The following is a 16,622-nucleotide window of genomic DNA, read 5'->3' as shown; positions in this document are numbered from 1 at the left end:
TCCCTTTGGGGAATTCTGCTCAAATTACTCCCATCACCTAAATGGGCGCATTTGGAGTCACAAGGACCCCTCTGTCATTCAAGTGGTGGCCATGCATTCCTCCTCTCAGTTTTTGCACCTTCAGCCTTGCTTCTTTGCTTGCTAGGGAGGGTTTTCCCCTTCATTTTATTACTCCAACCTTGGTCGGGACCTCCAAAGTTGCCATGTGCCCTTTCGGGTTACTAGTTTCGGAAGCTTCAGAATGGCAAAATTCTTAGGTTGGTCACTTTTAAGACCTCCATTCAATATTTCAAGCTATCTATCCAAGCAATGGATAGTTCATGGGATTTTCAAAATTTACCTGATGAAAAATGGTTTTTTCATCTTCAAATACTAGGAGGAAGATGATAAGTTGGGCACCCTTGATGGTGGTCCTTGGCAAGTGGGTAGAAAGTTGATCTTCCTCTGTCAATGGGATAGATACCTTCAACTCAATCGAGTTGACCTAAGCTCTATACCTTTATGCATCACTCTCCCAGATCTCCCCCCTTCATTTCTGGTGTGAAGAGGGGCTAAGCATCATTGGATCGGGGATGGGCAAACCTCTATATTCTGATGGTCGAACTAAAGTCAGGGATTGATTGGCCTTTGTAAGGATCTGTGTTGAGGTATATACAAACGAAGACCCTCCATCTTCTATCATTGTAGCTGATGACAAAGCATACTCCTTTAAGAAGGAAGTCCGATTCAATTGGCTTTCTCCTCATTGTCAAATATACAAAGTGTTCAGACATTATTTCAAATCATGCTCCCCCAAGTTCCCTGCCATTGTTGTTTTGCCAAGAGCCCAACCTCTTTCATCTGATTCTAGTGCCCTAGCCCCATTCTGCATGGAAGTACTATCTATCCCCCTTCCCCTTCATCTTCACCACTCCAGAGTACTTTGCCCCCTCCAGGTCACACTCCCATAGTCGCAGTCGAAGAAAAAGTCATCACCGTCAGGGTACTCGCATCCGTGATTAACCTAATTCAAGTTCTCCTCGCAGGCATGAAAATGGTCCTCTCTTCCTACCATCCAACCCTTCCTCCCCTTTTACCCCTTCCAACCCTTTCTCATGTGGTAGGGCCCCCTATGATTTCCCCTCATGAAGTTTCCAGGCCTTCCTTTTCTTGTTGGGCTTACTTCTCTTCAAGGCCCACTTCATATTCCCCAAGTGTTAAGTTCTTCCTCAAGCCCGCAATCCATTGTTAATTCCACTGGCCCACTCCACTTGGTCCACCTAGCTCACTCGTCCCTTCACCATCCAAGGCTGGCCCAGACTGCTCCTTTTCTGAGAGCCCATCCACCTAACTCTCCCTCCATCCCTTCCTTTATGGTGGGCTTGGATTCTGGTCCACCTGACTCTCCTTCCTTTCTCACCTCTTGGGGTTGCCTCCATTCCGCCTCCTCCCCTCCCATGCCTAACCAAAGGGCCCCTTCCTCCACCAATGCAACCCCTCCTCTCTCTAATGTCCCGCATTTGAATCACTTGGACCCTTCATCTTTAACCGAGCAGGGGTCATCTACCACCCACCCACACCCCCTGGTCTCCTACCCTTTCTCTCCAGGCTCTTCTCCCTCCCACTATTCAACCCCTCACCCCCTCCTGCCATCGATCATCCATCGCCCCCCCCCCCCCCCATCATTTTTACCGCCGGATTCATATAAGCTCCCCTCCATATCCCAAGAAGTTATCCTCCCTGGCCTCTTCCTTGCCCAGCCCTGAGAGGCTCTTGCTGCTTCCTTCCCTCCCTGCCTAATGATTCAGGGGGCCATCTAGTTTTCTCGAGGTCTTTTTCCCTCATCCGATCAGGACAAAGCTCAGCCTCACTTCAAGCTCTAGCAGCCTTCTGCTGCCTCAGCGAAGGAGGGCTTTAACCTTTGAATATTCAATAGAGAATGGGCATCATGGTAATGTCTTTTGCCGGGTCTTGTTGTTCTGGTTTTGCAAGCCTGCATTTATTGCGGCTATCTATAATTTCTGGTTCAAGTGCAATCTCTCAAAATGGTCCGCATTGTCCAGATTTGGGACTTTTTATTATCTGTTGTTGGATTTTTGTTAGCTTCGGCGCTCTCTTGTAAGCAGTCTCCCTGATTTAGTCTGTTTGCGGTTTTTTGGGGTTTTGCCCCTATCTCTGTTGTAGTCCCTTGCCTCCCTCTCTCTGTAAAGGCAGGGTATTGTCAGTCATTTGTTGTTTTGTTTGTTCCCTTCCCCCTTCTCATTCTTTTGATAACAAATTTTTCATTCATCCAAATAAAAAAGGAACTCCACCACCTTCTCTACACTGTTCCTCTGTCCGCTTATTTGTTTTACTTCCTTTGAAACATTTCCATCCCTTTTTATAAAATCTAAAGAATATGCAGAAGTTTACCTGAATACCTGTACAGATTCCCTTCCAAGAACATACCTGTTCAGATTCCCTTCCATGCACAGATGGATTAACACTTTTCTCCTCTCCATCAGAACCAGAGGATGTCAACATCCCAAGCAAAACATGCACAGCTGTTAAAACACTATCACAAGAGAGTTTAAGAGACAGTCTCATTTCAACCACATTTTTCACAGATGCAACCTGTAAAAGAGGGAAATTTATTTAGAGAGAGAGAGTGGATAGTGAATACTAGGATGTGTATATGCCTTCTCTAACAAGTAGCAACCAAAAGGAAGACTGTGATTATCAGCTTATGGATATATTAAGAAATCTTTCTTGACATAATAGTAGAGGAGATCAGAGTACCAAGTCCAACAGATCAGAAGAAGACGAGGAAAAATGTTCACAGAGACTGCAAAGAATATTGTCGCAAACCTAATCAAAGGAAGCCACAATCAAAACAAGGATTTTACTGTACAGTCAGCAAACATGTACAATGCAAATCTGTAACTTTAACTATAAACAGGGTGTTATGTACCTTTGTATCTTTTTCTCTTTTCATGAGATCAAACATGATTTTCCATGTAATAGTAGGCAGAACTGAAAAAAAACTAGAAATTGCTGAAATCATGTCCAACTTCCACTTCATAGAAGAATAAGAAGAAATGACAGACACACCCTTCCCACCAAAAGCTAAAAGATCCATATCACTGGAATCGTCATTCACATCCAATTCCATATCTACAATCTTAACTTCACTTCCATCTGATTGATTAGAATTTTGTAGGCAAGCTTTGGATGATGATAAGTTCCCCATGACCATCTCCAGTTGAACATTACTTGAGCATTCAGAGTATTCCTCATACAGTTTAGCAAAAGCCCTTAAGAGCTTCTCAGTGGCTTGGATAGTATATCCACAAAGCACAGAATCAACAGCATTTTGATCTTTCCAATGGAAAAGAGGACAGCAGAGAAAATTCCGAAGAGAAGCTACTGTAGAGCCTGTACCATCCAGAATGGGCCAAGAGCTCAAACCACCATGATGTTGAAGATCAGAGCAGTTTTGCTCGATAACAGAGACAGCATGTTCTAGTAGTTTTACTAAATTCTGGAACATCTTGGAAAGAAAGGATGAGTTTTCATCTCTTAGCCTGAAGAAAATGAAGCATGTGATTAACAAAAGACATAACCTTAGGGAAACAGAAAAGGAAAACAGTGAAAGGTGAGCCCTAAATACAGTCCAACAATCACAAAGTCGGCCATGTTCTTTCTTTCACTTTTTTCCCCTTTATTGGAATGTTCTTAAAGTTTTAGAATTTGGACTTGGAACCATCAAAAAATCTTACTACTTGAAAGCATGAATACTGCATTGCATTAATGACATCTACCAACAATGTAATTCAGAGATTCTGAAATATTTACAAGAATAAATAAATCATGACCACAATACAGAGATTCTTTGGTATAAAACACTACTACAGAATGTAGCAATGGACATATACATTTAAGAGCAGAGAAACATACTTCCAAGTTCCAATTCCCTCAAAAACAAACTAAGGGAGATCATATTAGCAAGGAGGTGGCTACATCTTAAGGCATCCCATAAAATCCAGTAACATTTGATTTCCATGTTTCGGAAGACAACTCTGGGACATCTTGTGGCACAATTACAGAATTACCCATTGTTGCAGCAGTAATCAGGGATATGGTATGTAGAGAAGCATAAGGGGGCAAAAGAAATAGAGAAAGCCCCAGATGATCCTTTGCAGTGCCAGAAGTGAGGTCTTGATGGCTGGTCTAGTATCAGCGGTTGTAGTGTGGAAATGGAGTGGACTTCATGGGTGGTTTTCTAGGGAACATCTTCTAGGGGTGTTTTTTTTTTTTTTCCTTTTACACTTCGCCCTTGGTGGGAACTGGATTTATTTTTGGCGAATGGGATCAACTCCAGGAACTGGTCCTCTTGTTTTTGACTTTTTTTCTTCAATGGCTCTTCTTGAGCCTTTTTCACCCATCATCATCCCTTTCTTTTCTCTCTTCCAATAAATTTCCTTGCTGCTAATGCAAAAAAAAAAAAAAATTAATTAATTACATTTGAAAATTAAACGACTCAGCGCTTTGATTTATGGGGCTGTATTCTCCCCTTCCCCCCCAAAAAATAAATAAATAAATATTCAGTCAATGAGTAGATAAACACACCCAGGTTGATCACCCTACGGCATATCAAAACAACACTGATAATCTGATTCTTCTATATTCTTATAGTCGAAGGAAAAAAACATCATATTAACTAAATTTGACAATAATAAGAGCACAACGCAAAGCGTTTGATACAATTAAATGTGAACATGACCGTAAATTCTACCTTGTTAAGATCAAACAGTATATGAAATTAGATAAGAGGGAAGTTGTAAAGAAGAGATCAGACAGAGGCATCTTTCCAATATCCTTGTCCATTACATCTACAAGAAAGTAGTCTTCCATTTCATGCAGCAGTGGATCTGTTATCTGCCGAGGAAGACGCACACTGTGCTGGCAATGGGATTGAGAAACCTAAAAAAGAGAAGATAGAAGATTTTTTTATTCAGCCTAAAACAAAAAATAAGATTGTCAAAGAAGAGAAAAAAAAAAAATGTATTTTGGACTAAAAGAACACTTCTATGGATAAATTCCAGCACCTCAACACGAGGACCAAGCTCAATTTCTGCCAAAACGTCCACAGAACACTCAGAAACTTCTTGCAGCGGTTCTTGGTCATGTTCCTCAATCTACAACCATAGTTTCAGTTCAGTACGTTACCAATAATTCAGTTTCTTTTCAGTTTATAGTCTTGAGTAACAACTAACAAGGAAGATGAACTTAGGTGTTGACCAGACAAGATAACCTTCAATACTCACCTTAAACCAGTCGTCTGAAGCTTCAGAGGCATCAGTGTAAGAGTATGTTATGAGAAATGCTTTGGAGAAGTAAGAAATGGGGACACAACCAGTAGAAAGAGAAAACATAGCAGCTGGCAACAGCATGACTACCCGCTCATTGAACACAAAAGATTCCTACATAAAATTCAGGACAAAATTTTCATTTTCCATTCCAAAAGCGGATTCCTATATTATACATATGGTGCATATATACATATATGTACAGATGCATGCATGGAGAGAGAAAGAGAGTATATGAAAAAGAGAGAGCCGGATAGATGATAAGCATGCTTGGAAAACTACAGTTCATTATTTCGAGTGAGGTATAACACTTCACAAACACCCATGTGGTGTTACATGGGTGGGTCCAGCAGGTGTTCTGTAAGCAAGTGCAATGTGGCAATGGCAGATCACCTCTTTCTACACTATCATTTGGTCAAGCTGGTAATGTAGTCCTAGGTAGGAGTAGTCCCACTAGGAACCAGGGTAATAGGTTCACCAAACAAGGCTGGCCGATTGGGACAGCTTAGGCTAATTAGGGCAGAATTAGGGTTAGGGTTAGGGTTTCGAGCTAGGGTTTTATTTGGTAATGATGTGCAGGTTTTTAGGAGTCTATTGGTGTAGGTTTGGATTGATTTGGATGAAATTGGAAATCTAGGGTTTCGGGTAGGAGGCCTTATGAAAATGGACTGTTTGTAAAATCTAGGGTTTAGGGGCAGATTTTAGGAAAGGGGCTTATAGGATTTTAATATGCAGGTTTAGGGGATCCTAATGATGTAAAGAGATTAGGGTTTGAAGGGGTTGTAAAATTCTGCTGTTGGGGGCAAAATCGGTTGCAGGTTTTAGGGTTTAATGCAGTGAGGGAATGGAGGGGTTAGAAGAAGAAATTTGGTGTCAAACTTACTGGAGATTCCACTGGCAGCAGCTTGAACAGATGTGAAGGATAGAGCCACCTTCGAATTGAAGAAGATCCTCCCAGCCGTCACGGCGTAAGGAGTCAACCGGATTCCACCAGTCCCTTTCCACCTTGATAGAACCACAAGGATGCACACTCACAAGGAGCAACACTCAACAGAACAGGGCAGCAGCAATGGCAGCAAAACAAAAGCTTTTTCATTAATCAAATTCGTGTACAATGCTGGCCTCCTGTACAAACTTATATAGAAGACTCAAAAATAGACTTAGACACTAAAAAGGAATGACCTAATCCTATCCCTAACCTATTAGGTAATTTAAATTGACTAGGAAACTAAAATACTAAAGGAAATAGACTCAAAACATGGCTGGACTTATAGAGCCCTAATCCAGCCCAACTTACATCACATGACCACTTAAATTGTCACATGACCACTTAACCAAGTCACATGATCACTTAAATTGAACCAATTGGATGCAACCAATTTGAACCAGTTCAATTAGAAAACATAAAAATAAACTAAGTATTGGGCTAATCCCGTATGCAACCTATGTACCCCTAGTTTAGGCTCATTAAAGTGGCCTAATACATAGAAAACACTTGGGAACAAAGGCCCAACATGTATATAACCCAACCCTAGGCCTATTTCTAAAGAAAGAAGCCCTATTTGGTGATGGATCTGCATCAACTGGTTTGGAACAAAGTTCCAAATTTCAATCTCGGCCAGGATTTTGATCTTAGTCAAACCGAAAATTAGGGTCAACATCTGCGAAATAAGCTCGCAATTTGGTCCATTTCGCAGCTCAACTCGAAATGGCCATTTCGGTGGCCAAATGAAGGAATTTTGCAAAAACAGAAACTTCTTGCAGTAATATTTAAGAATATTTGCAGTTTGCATGTGTTTCAATTATTAGATTGGCCCAAAGTGGTAGTTTGACTTCGGACCCTAGGTTGCTAGTGTAAGTCGTAGCCTACTGCATCTTTTCACTTATAGCCTATTCTACACATTATTTAATCCCATAACATACAACATTTAGTAAAATAATAACTAAAATATACAATAGCAATGAAGAACCATAAGACTAGAAATCAGTACACAATTTCAACTATTTTGACCATTTTGATCATTTCATCGAAATTTCAATCAAAACCTTGTAAACTTGTCAAGTCTCTGGTGATTTTGTTTTGACCAGGGTCGAAACCAAGATAAACTGCAAAAATTTCGGTGTTTTAACCAAAATTTTGAACTATGGTTTGAAAATACTTTGTTGGATTGTCTTCCACCACCTGAGCTCAAGATGATACTAATTGACCTGATCTGGATTTAAACCCCAAAGCTAAGGTGATAAAGAGATTGATCCCTATGGTATTTCTTAATGCATTTGGAAAGAAAGGAATAGGCATCATAAAGAAATAATTAGCCTCAAATGATATCTATTATAGGAAGATCAATCATCAGATGTCCCACAAAAGCTTTTTCTGATGTCAAAGGCTTCCTCGAGGATGTTTATTGGCTACATCCCATACAAGAATGATCTGCACATAGAGAAAAAGTTTTTTCATATACATTTGTCATGAATTTCTTTGTAGAGCTTTCCTCTTTTTTTGCTGTACATCTCATACATATACCTCTTTCTGCATTAATAAAATTTTCCTTTGGCTACACCAAAAAAAAAAAAAACGTGCCCATCTCATTGGGAACAACATTTCAGGCCAAAAGGACTAGAGGAAGTAGCTCAACTAAAAATTACAGATATTCCATTTGAATACTTATATTCCACCCCCTCTAATGGTAGTTTTGTATTTCAAAGAAACTTTGTATCGAACTTTGAGCCACTCTTTGATTCCGGGTAAAATTTTACCATCGACACGAGTGGGGAGTCCTACATCAGATGAACCCACTAACATATACGTGGCAGATCATGACATGTAACCCTCCCCCCCCCCCCCTTTTGCCTCTTCCTTTTCCTAATATCGAGGTGGAGTCCTCTGCTGACACTTCAAGTTTCCCTCACCGTCCTTCTCTCTCCTTTAGGCCAATTCCCCTTGTTGGGCCTGTTGCTCAGCAAGGCCCTCCTGTCACCCTTGGTCGAGTCTCTACCCATTCTTGGCCCACCCTGCCCTTAATGCATCAGGGTTGACCCAACCTGCCCATCCACTCCCCATTGGCCCTCCCATCATTCCCCTGTCATCTGCAGGCTTAGATCCAGCTCTGCCGGACCCTAACACTCCCCTCTCTAACCCTTCTCCCCCACCCGACCGTGATGCTACTGCTCCCCCTCCCATGCCTGTGCATGAGCTATCTAATGCAGAAAAGTCGCATAATGGGCTTATTTTATTGGAAATAAGCCTTGGGTGGGGTTATGTATGCACTGGGCCTTTGATTCCATGTGTTTTCTTTGTAATGGGCCACTTTAATGGGCCTAAAATGTGGGTACAAGGAAGGCATACAGGATTAGGCTTAGTAGTAGCTTATATTCATTCCTAGGTTAATTAATGTAGTGGGTTTTACTTTCCTAGGTAGTATTAATTAGTCTTTTAGTTTTCCTAGCTTAGTAGTTATTATATCTTGATTGTACTTCCTATGTCTGGGGAACAGCTTTCTAGGTCTCGAGGACAGTTTCTATATCTAGGAATTGTTCTCTATGTATGGGGAATTCCAAAAGGTTTGGAATTCTAAGGGTCTCTTTAATGTTATTTTGCTGTACTCAAAGTTTTTCACCTCTATATAATGCAAATCTTGGCTGCTCTCAAAACCAGCCATTGAATTTTACTGGATATTATCTTAGTATTTTACTTGTGTGACTCAAGTGGACTTAGGTGAGACTCCTACAGAAGGCTTTAGTGGGACTCCTAGGGCTGGTAGACTGGTCAACTTAGCTATCAATTTTCATACCTACCCCTATTCTCTCCCAGATTCGATCTTGGCTTGCTTACCCATTCAGGTTTGCATCACTCTTTGCCTCTTTCGTTCCTACGCAGGTTAATGCGTTGGGCATGGACCACGACATTATTTTCCTGTCCCGCTTATCATGTTGGGATCTTCTCCTCCCCTCTGTTCACCCCCTCATGAACTCCAGTCCTCTGTCGTCCCCCACCCCCTTGAGTTTACCACCAGCATGACAAAAGCTCCCTCCTTACCCCACAAAGAGGTTCCTTCCAGACTATTCCTTGCCCAGCAATGAGACGCTACTGGCTCTAAGTGTGGATATCCATGGCAAGGTTCTAAATCTCTGGTTTCGATCAGCTTGAAACCGAGATATGGTCGAAACCTGGTACTTTTTCCCAGCCAACTCAAGACTATGGTTTCGAGGCCCACAAATGGTTTTGTAGGTCTTATTTTTTATATACAGCCTATTTTTTACATTCTAAACACAATGCATGAACTACTTTCCAAAAAAAAAAAACACTCAAAATGGTACTTTTGGTTATTAACCCAAGTGTACTAGTGTACGCTGAAGGTAGTGAAGGATACACTAAATCTGGTATTATAAATACTTAAGTTCATATAAAGTTAAAAGTACAAGAACATTGGATAATACATGTTATCCAAATAAAACATTAAGGTGCTCAACACTCGCTCAATTCCATGCAGAATTTCTTTGTGGGTCCAATCCAAGAGCTACGTACCACTGAATATTTCGGAGTTGTTCCTCTGAATGTACCACATATGTATCCCATGACATGCTTTGGGCCCAATTGTTCTGAATTCTGATAATCCATAACTGCCCATCTATAAGCCCCATCATCAACTTGTATAAGATATATCCCAACCTAGGGAAGGGCACACCGACTGTAAGAAGTTTGAGCCAACACACATGGCTGGGATGGATACCCGAAGATACTGTCGACAAAGGATGACCCAATACTTGACCCATCCCCATATCCATATGTTGCAGCAGATGTATCATGACCACTCCCATATCCAAATGAACTGGTGCTCTCGAAGGATGGTCCACCAGCATATCCATAATATGGTCCATACCCAGCATATGATGCTGATCCGATGCTCTCGAAGCCACTATCATGATGTTGTGATGGACTAGGGGTCTCTACTATAAAGGATAGCGCGTGCCAATGCCCAAATCCTCTAGTCTCCCCCAAACTCATGCTTTCATAGTTCTAGACAAGCCAGATAAATCCACAATTTTGAGCCAAACTCCCACTCCTTGTGTCGAAACCACCGAGACATTATGTGTTTCGATTGAAACTTGCGAGAATTTTGGGTTAGTTCAACTGGTTTCGACCAGTTTCGACCGAAACCAGTTGAAACCAACCAAAACCCTGTACTTTTTAAACTCCCTGCTTAACCCGTCTCGGTTTCTTGTCAAACTGAGACACCTCGGTGGTTTCAGTCGGTTTCGACCGAGATCTCTTTCCATGATCCGTGGTCATGTCCTTCACCGTGACAACTTCTTGTGATTTGGAAGGCAGTCCAGCATTTATTGCAAATTTGTTCAATTCCTGGCTCATGCGCAATCTCTGAAGATAGGTCAATATATCGATTATCGAATTATTGTTAGGCCTTTGCTAGCTTGGGCCTCCCCACAGGGTGCTGCCTCCCTATTTTTTGTCTGTTGTGGCTTTTTTGGGCTCTTCCCTTCTCCTTTTCAGGTCCTTGCCTCCCCCTCTGTAAAAACAGGGTCTTGTAATTTCTTTGTTGTATTTTATGTTCTCTCCCCCCCCCCCTCCCTTTCTCTTTCCTTTGGTAACGAATTTTTTATTCACCCCCCCCCCTCCCAAAAAAGTGTAGAAGGATCTAAATGTTTTAACATCTAGTGACTGCCACAGCACAATTTTAAGGTGCAGTATCATCATCCAAATCCCTAAACTGAGACACATCAGCATAAAGCATTTACAAAGAAATAGGTCAAGCACTCCCCACCCCCTTTTCCCTTCTTTGACAGACTAATTGAGCCGAAGATGTTCCCAGTGACGAGATATTATTACAACCGTCTCTACAAACATGATTCCAATAAAAGACCGTGAAGATGCAAGAACATAGCACTAAAGCAGTAACACTTCCAAACAGAAATTTTCACCAAATAAAAAACAATGTACTTCTCTCCATCACTATAAAATGGATCCCATCAGTGAAAACCAATAAATAGAAATAAATTCCAATCTTGTTGAAATATAAGTTTTATTTGATGAAATATCAACCATTTATTGATCATGCTAAAATTAGGTTTAAGCTGAAACAAACTAGTTAATATATCCAGAGAAAATGACCTTGAGACAAGAATTTACAGAAACCAAACCTTCCATTTGAGTAATCCGAGAACAGCTCGCAGTAAATTCTTTCTGAGATGTAAAACATCTCGTAGGTCACCCTACAAACAGGTAAAAGGAGAACAAATGGCATATGAATGTACACACATACACAGGTAATTGAGAGGAATGCAGGATTTGATCCTAAGCCCTAAGATGCAACGACCCACATATATTTCTTATAAACACCTAAAGAAATAAAAGCATTAGGGATATTCAAAAATGGGAAGGTAGAAAAGTGGGGGGTGGGAGGAAGTTTCATAAATCTAGAGCAAACACATATATGTATCGGTGTTGAAGTTGAATGGATCCAATCCTTAAGCGATTGACAACCCACATATATAATTCACTTGGAGACCTAAAGACAATGAAATGCATTTAACAAATTAATGTGTGGAAAGACACACAAAAAAAAAAAGTTGCATTAAATTAGAACCGTAAATCTCTTCTAAGAATAAATTTTACAAATACCAACAAAACAAAGATGTCAAGCATGTTGTAAACTTGTAATCTCATCAAAATGGGTAAAAACAAGTCCCAATGGATTGCATAGCAGGTAAATGGATGAATGCTTCCTTACCTCAGAGCTGTGAAAAGTTAGAGAGAGAAAGAGTCTTCTTATTTCTTTAAAGTTTAAACAACAAATATTATAATGAAGTTATAACAGGATAAAAGAGCAAATATTTACATCCTAGTAAGACACATACCTGGGAAACTTTTCTTGAAAAGTAGCAAGTGATGAAGTACAAAGCAGACCTGGAGAAAACCAATAATTAATGAGAATGACTGTTGCCCTATGGGGGTTGTACTTCTACCTTTTTTTCTTTATCAATAAATTCAAATGTTAGTAAAAAAAATAAAACTATAACAAGGATTAATGATAACAATAAAATCAACTCCAGGTTTTCCTTCTGTCCATATTCCGAATCATAGACAAGACCCAATGCCTAAGTTGGAGTTACAAGCTTAATTTACAATGCCTAGCACATAAAGACTATGCGCCACTAAAATTGACTTAGCTACATTGAAAATCTAGTGTTCTAAAAGTTGTGACCACAAAACAAGACGTGTGATCATTAAATAACGAAAGAAATTTTCAACAGTAATTTCCGCATAATTATCAGGCCTATAACATGTTACATTGAAGGATGCTTTCAGCCCACAGGTTAATCAAATTGAGGGACAAAAGAAGGGTATAGAAGCTGTTGAAGTCTGAAAGTGTTGTCCACAGATGATAATTCTAAGGTCAGAATCTTGTCCCCTGCAAAGAAATACCTCAGGTCCCAACTAAAATTATAAGTAAAAAGATAGGCCCAACAAAAGGGAATAAAGGCAAAATGAAGCAGGGAAAGGTTTGGCACCAAATGCTCCATTTCAAGTTCAAAAAACAAATCAATCAATTACTCAAACACCCAGTAATCTTTTAGCATTTATCAATTTCATACAGACATCCCAATCATTCAAACACTAACTTATTTCGCAAGAAACTTTTAAGTTAAAACAACTAAGAGACTAAGAAGAGAGCGCCTAATGCAGAAGAGGTTCAAGTAAGAACCACTCTACAGTAGGATAGATAATAGTTGCAGCAGATCATCAATAATAGAAGTAAATCAGCGTTAGAAGGTAATATATACTAGGTCAACAAGACAGCAGTTATGTATCAAACTTGGATCAAGTAGAGTAGGGGCTGGCTAGGTCTTTTGCTCCAAATTTCAGCCTGATGTGATGGCTGGTTGCTGAGATTTGGACTGGAGTTAAAATTAGAAGGTTAGGACAGATCTTCCAAACCAGGTATCAAGTGGGCCTCCTTTAGGTCTGATTCAGCCCTCCAAACCTCTGCTGAATATTAGCTCTTGTTGCAGAGATATCGATACTCAGAGTTGGTGGAGAAATCCAGGCAGAACAGCAGAGTCATGGGGTAATCAATGTCCTCCTTTGGCTTGATGCAGCAGCAACAGATCTGGACCTGAGAGGGGGACTCGATTCTAGTCTTCAAAATGCACCCCAACAGTTGTAGCAGTCACAAGCAGTAAATAGGAGAAGAAGATAGAAAAAAGGGGGGATAGAGAGATTCGGCTCTCTCAGCCCTAGGGTTTTGGCTCTCTAAGTCAGGCCTCCCAGTCCTTCATCCTCGTAATAGGATAATCAAAACTTGCACAAAGCAACCTAAGCAACTTCATTAATTCGTAAAATTATGGGGTGCCTCTATGGGCAGATTACAATATATAAGTTCAAGTATTGAGCCCCAAAATTGAAACAATAAAATAGCAAGTCCCTTATAAGGCTGAGACTTGGATTACAAGCAAGAAACTAAAATAGGAACTCTAAGTTTGCAAGGTTTTTAAAATAGAAACAAGCAACTTGATAAAAAAAGAAACTAATTAAACTCATATGTCCCCCATGCATAGTCAAAATTGAATATTCTAATAAGTCTTGACACAATCTGGTCTTGGGCCCCACAAGATCTTCTACTTCTCACCGAGGCAAATATGGGGCTCTGACACTGTTCACATGAACTGTAATTCCTGAATTTTATCTTGGTCCTTCTCTTCTTCAAGCTTCGATCTACATCAGTGCCTGAATTCAACCAAATTGACCCTTGTGCCCTCATCCAAAGTTCCAAAAAGGTGGCAACCTGCACCATGTTTCATCATCTTACTCTTAAATCTCTAATAAAACCATATCTTCTGTTATCTCATTAACATTCATATCTTCTCCACCATTTCAACCCAAGCCATTTTTAGAATACCTTTTGTCCGTTCGGTGCTTACAATTTGCACCATCTTGCTCCTACCTAGATTAAACCTTTACCTTTGTTGTTTTTGGTTGAACCGTGGGTTAGAGAGAGGGAAGAAAAATAATAGAATTGATTGATTTAATGAGAGAAAGACCCCCTCTATTTATAATAGAGGGGAAGTTACAACTTACATAAGCTAGGCGATGTGGGACTAAACCCACACAGCCAACTAAACTCTTAATAACATAAATACCCCCAAAAGGACCAGAATACCCCCACGGTATTCTGGAGTACATCATTCTAACACTCCCCCTCAAGCTGGATTGTACAAATAAGAAAGAAGGAAGATCCAGCTTGGACTAAAAGAAGAAAAAAACTCTAAAAGAAAAAACTCTCTCCATGACAATGCTAACACTCCCCCTCAAGTTGGCGCATACAAGGTACTAATGCCCAACTAGAATGAAAAATGGGAAAAATAAGTTGTGGCAGAATCCAGCTCCAAAAGGAATGCAGCTCCCAAATAGACCTTCAAGAACTTGAAAAAAATAGACCTTCAAACTTGGGCAAACTTGATCAATCGTTACCAATCTTCAACAATTGTCCAGGGATGAATCTCTAACTGATAATCTTGAAGGTAAGTAACTAGGGCAGCAAGCAGATGAGTCAGGCAGCAATAAAGATCAACCAGCGGAAACAACCAAACTGTAGGACCTCATATGGGCAGGCAATAACCAAACATCTTCAAATTTTTAACACCAGCCTCCCTCTTACGGCAAGCGTAACCCAATAACAAGGTAGATACTTATTGGCAATGGTGAAACCTCTGACTTTCTATGTTTTACTAACCTTCTATGTTTTGCACCAAGTGTCCCTGCATGTTTTGCTCTCTGCAATGGCTGCAGGTATACTGTATATAATCCCCCCCTCACATGTAGTGCACGTGGACATAAGAGAGATTAGGTTAGAGATAGGGCAAAACATAACATTCCAGAATGGTTCAGTAGCTGCCAAGTGTAATGGAAAAAAGAAGAAATGGTAAAAAAGAGAATACCAGTAACTTCCAAGGGTGTTATGGGTAGTCCCAAAGGTATGTTTTGGGAGGTGGTGAAAGAAAAACAGCAGTGGGATAATGGAGTAGGATTAACTTGGGTAACATAGAAAGCTCCAACCATCTTCCATCAATCACATAAACACTTTGAATGGAAACCCCTGCAGGGGAGAAACTCCTAACCCCAATATTCAGATCTGAAAAAGATACAAATCTGATTCGAAGTAAGGAAATGCTCCAATTGTCAAGGCTTGTTTAATCTTCAAACAGGGAGGAGCAATTGTGCAAAAGATTCCATGGTAGAAACGCCCACATGCTAGACAGTACTAAGAAGATATCCGGACAGCAATGAATGGAAGTAGCCTCAACAAAACTGGACCAGATCTGAATCTGTAACAACGCTAGTATGCAAGCTCCAAAGTATGCCGGATATTAACCAGAAAGGCTCCACATGACTGAATAGGGTCGTAGGTGCAACCAAAAAAATCGTGGAACACTGGTGTAATCCCAAATAGGCTGATCTCCAGGGTAGTAGATTCGAGTCTTCAATAACGAAAGAAATTCGATCTCCAATAAAAGGAAAATTCAGTCATAATCATAAGGCAGCAGGATTCCACATGAAGGCAGCAGTAACACATCAATCAGTCATGCTTACACAAGCCAATCAATAACACCAGCCAGGTAGGTAGTGAAGCTCAAAAAAAATAACTAGCAAAAGAAGATAAATAACCAGACACATCCATAGGCAGTTGAAGCAACCAGCCATAGAGTAATAAGTAAGGGAAATAGGTTGTAAATTGAAGAAACCAAGCCAACAGAATGAACCGTAATTTGTTTTCTAAAACACCTGCTGTAAGATGCTGAATAATGGGTTGAATACTCCTCTGATATGTATAAGACTCTCCTCAAAATATGAGCTTGATAGGAAAAACCCTAACCCTAAAATCGATTGTTGTCAAGGTTTTAGAAAACCCTGAAATGAGATCGATTTAGGGAAAGGGGGCTGTAATTGCTGATGTAAACATGTAATAGATGCTGACCAAGGCTGCTAGAATGGAACCTCCAAGGTGAACAATCCATCTCCAGTAAGAGTGAGACTTGATCTTCAAAGGGAAGAGACTCCAAAAAATCGCAGAAGTAGAGCAGGGCAACACCAGCATGAAGGACCTTCTTCAAACCTTGAACTGATGAAGGAGAGTTCTCTTTTAATGTTAGAACCACCTCCAAAGCACTCGAACAGCAGCAAACATCCCTAGCCTAAATCGATTTTTATCAGGGTTTTTGAAAACCCTGAAAAGAAGAGATCGATTGGGGTAGGGGTCTTCAAAAAACTTGGATAGGTGC

The 16,622-nt window shown here is 40.4% G+C and overlaps 1 protein-coding gene across 3 annotated transcripts in view; it reads right to left on the bottom strand.

The window, feature by feature from the left end:
• The window catches only part of LOC122654333 (serine/threonine-protein kinase ATM), a 186,430-nt gene that overhangs the window by 124,111 nt on the left and 45,697 nt on the right, over positions 1-16,622 (bottom strand). For all 3 annotated transcript variants that reach the window (XM_043848385.1, XM_043848386.1, XM_043848387.1), the window contains exons 16-23: positions 12,201-12,249; positions 11,484-11,555; positions 5,286-5,441; positions 5,067-5,156; positions 4,754-4,941; positions 2,930-3,542; positions 2,758-2,826; positions 2,428-2,592 (exon numbers count right to left, since the gene is read on the bottom strand). In XM_043848385.1, coding sequence (XP_043704320.1) covers positions 2,428-2,592; positions 2,758-2,826; positions 2,930-3,542; positions 4,754-4,941; positions 5,067-5,156; positions 5,286-5,441; positions 11,484-11,555; positions 12,201-12,249 — 1,402 coding nt within the window. The remainder of the gene's footprint in view (positions 1-2,427; positions 2,593-2,757; positions 2,827-2,929; positions 3,543-4,753; positions 4,942-5,066; positions 5,157-5,285; positions 5,442-11,483; positions 11,556-12,200; positions 12,250-16,622) is intronic.

Source organism: Telopea speciosissima, chromosome 3 (assembly GCF_018873765.1).
Source record: "Telopea speciosissima isolate NSW1024214 ecotype Mountain lineage chromosome 3, Tspe_v1, whole genome shotgun sequence".
Classification (NCBI taxonomy): Eukaryota; Viridiplantae; Streptophyta; class Magnoliopsida; order Proteales; family Proteaceae; genus Telopea; species Telopea speciosissima.
Note: the sequence above shows the minus strand (reverse complement) of the source record. Positions and strands in the feature narration are given on the sequence as shown.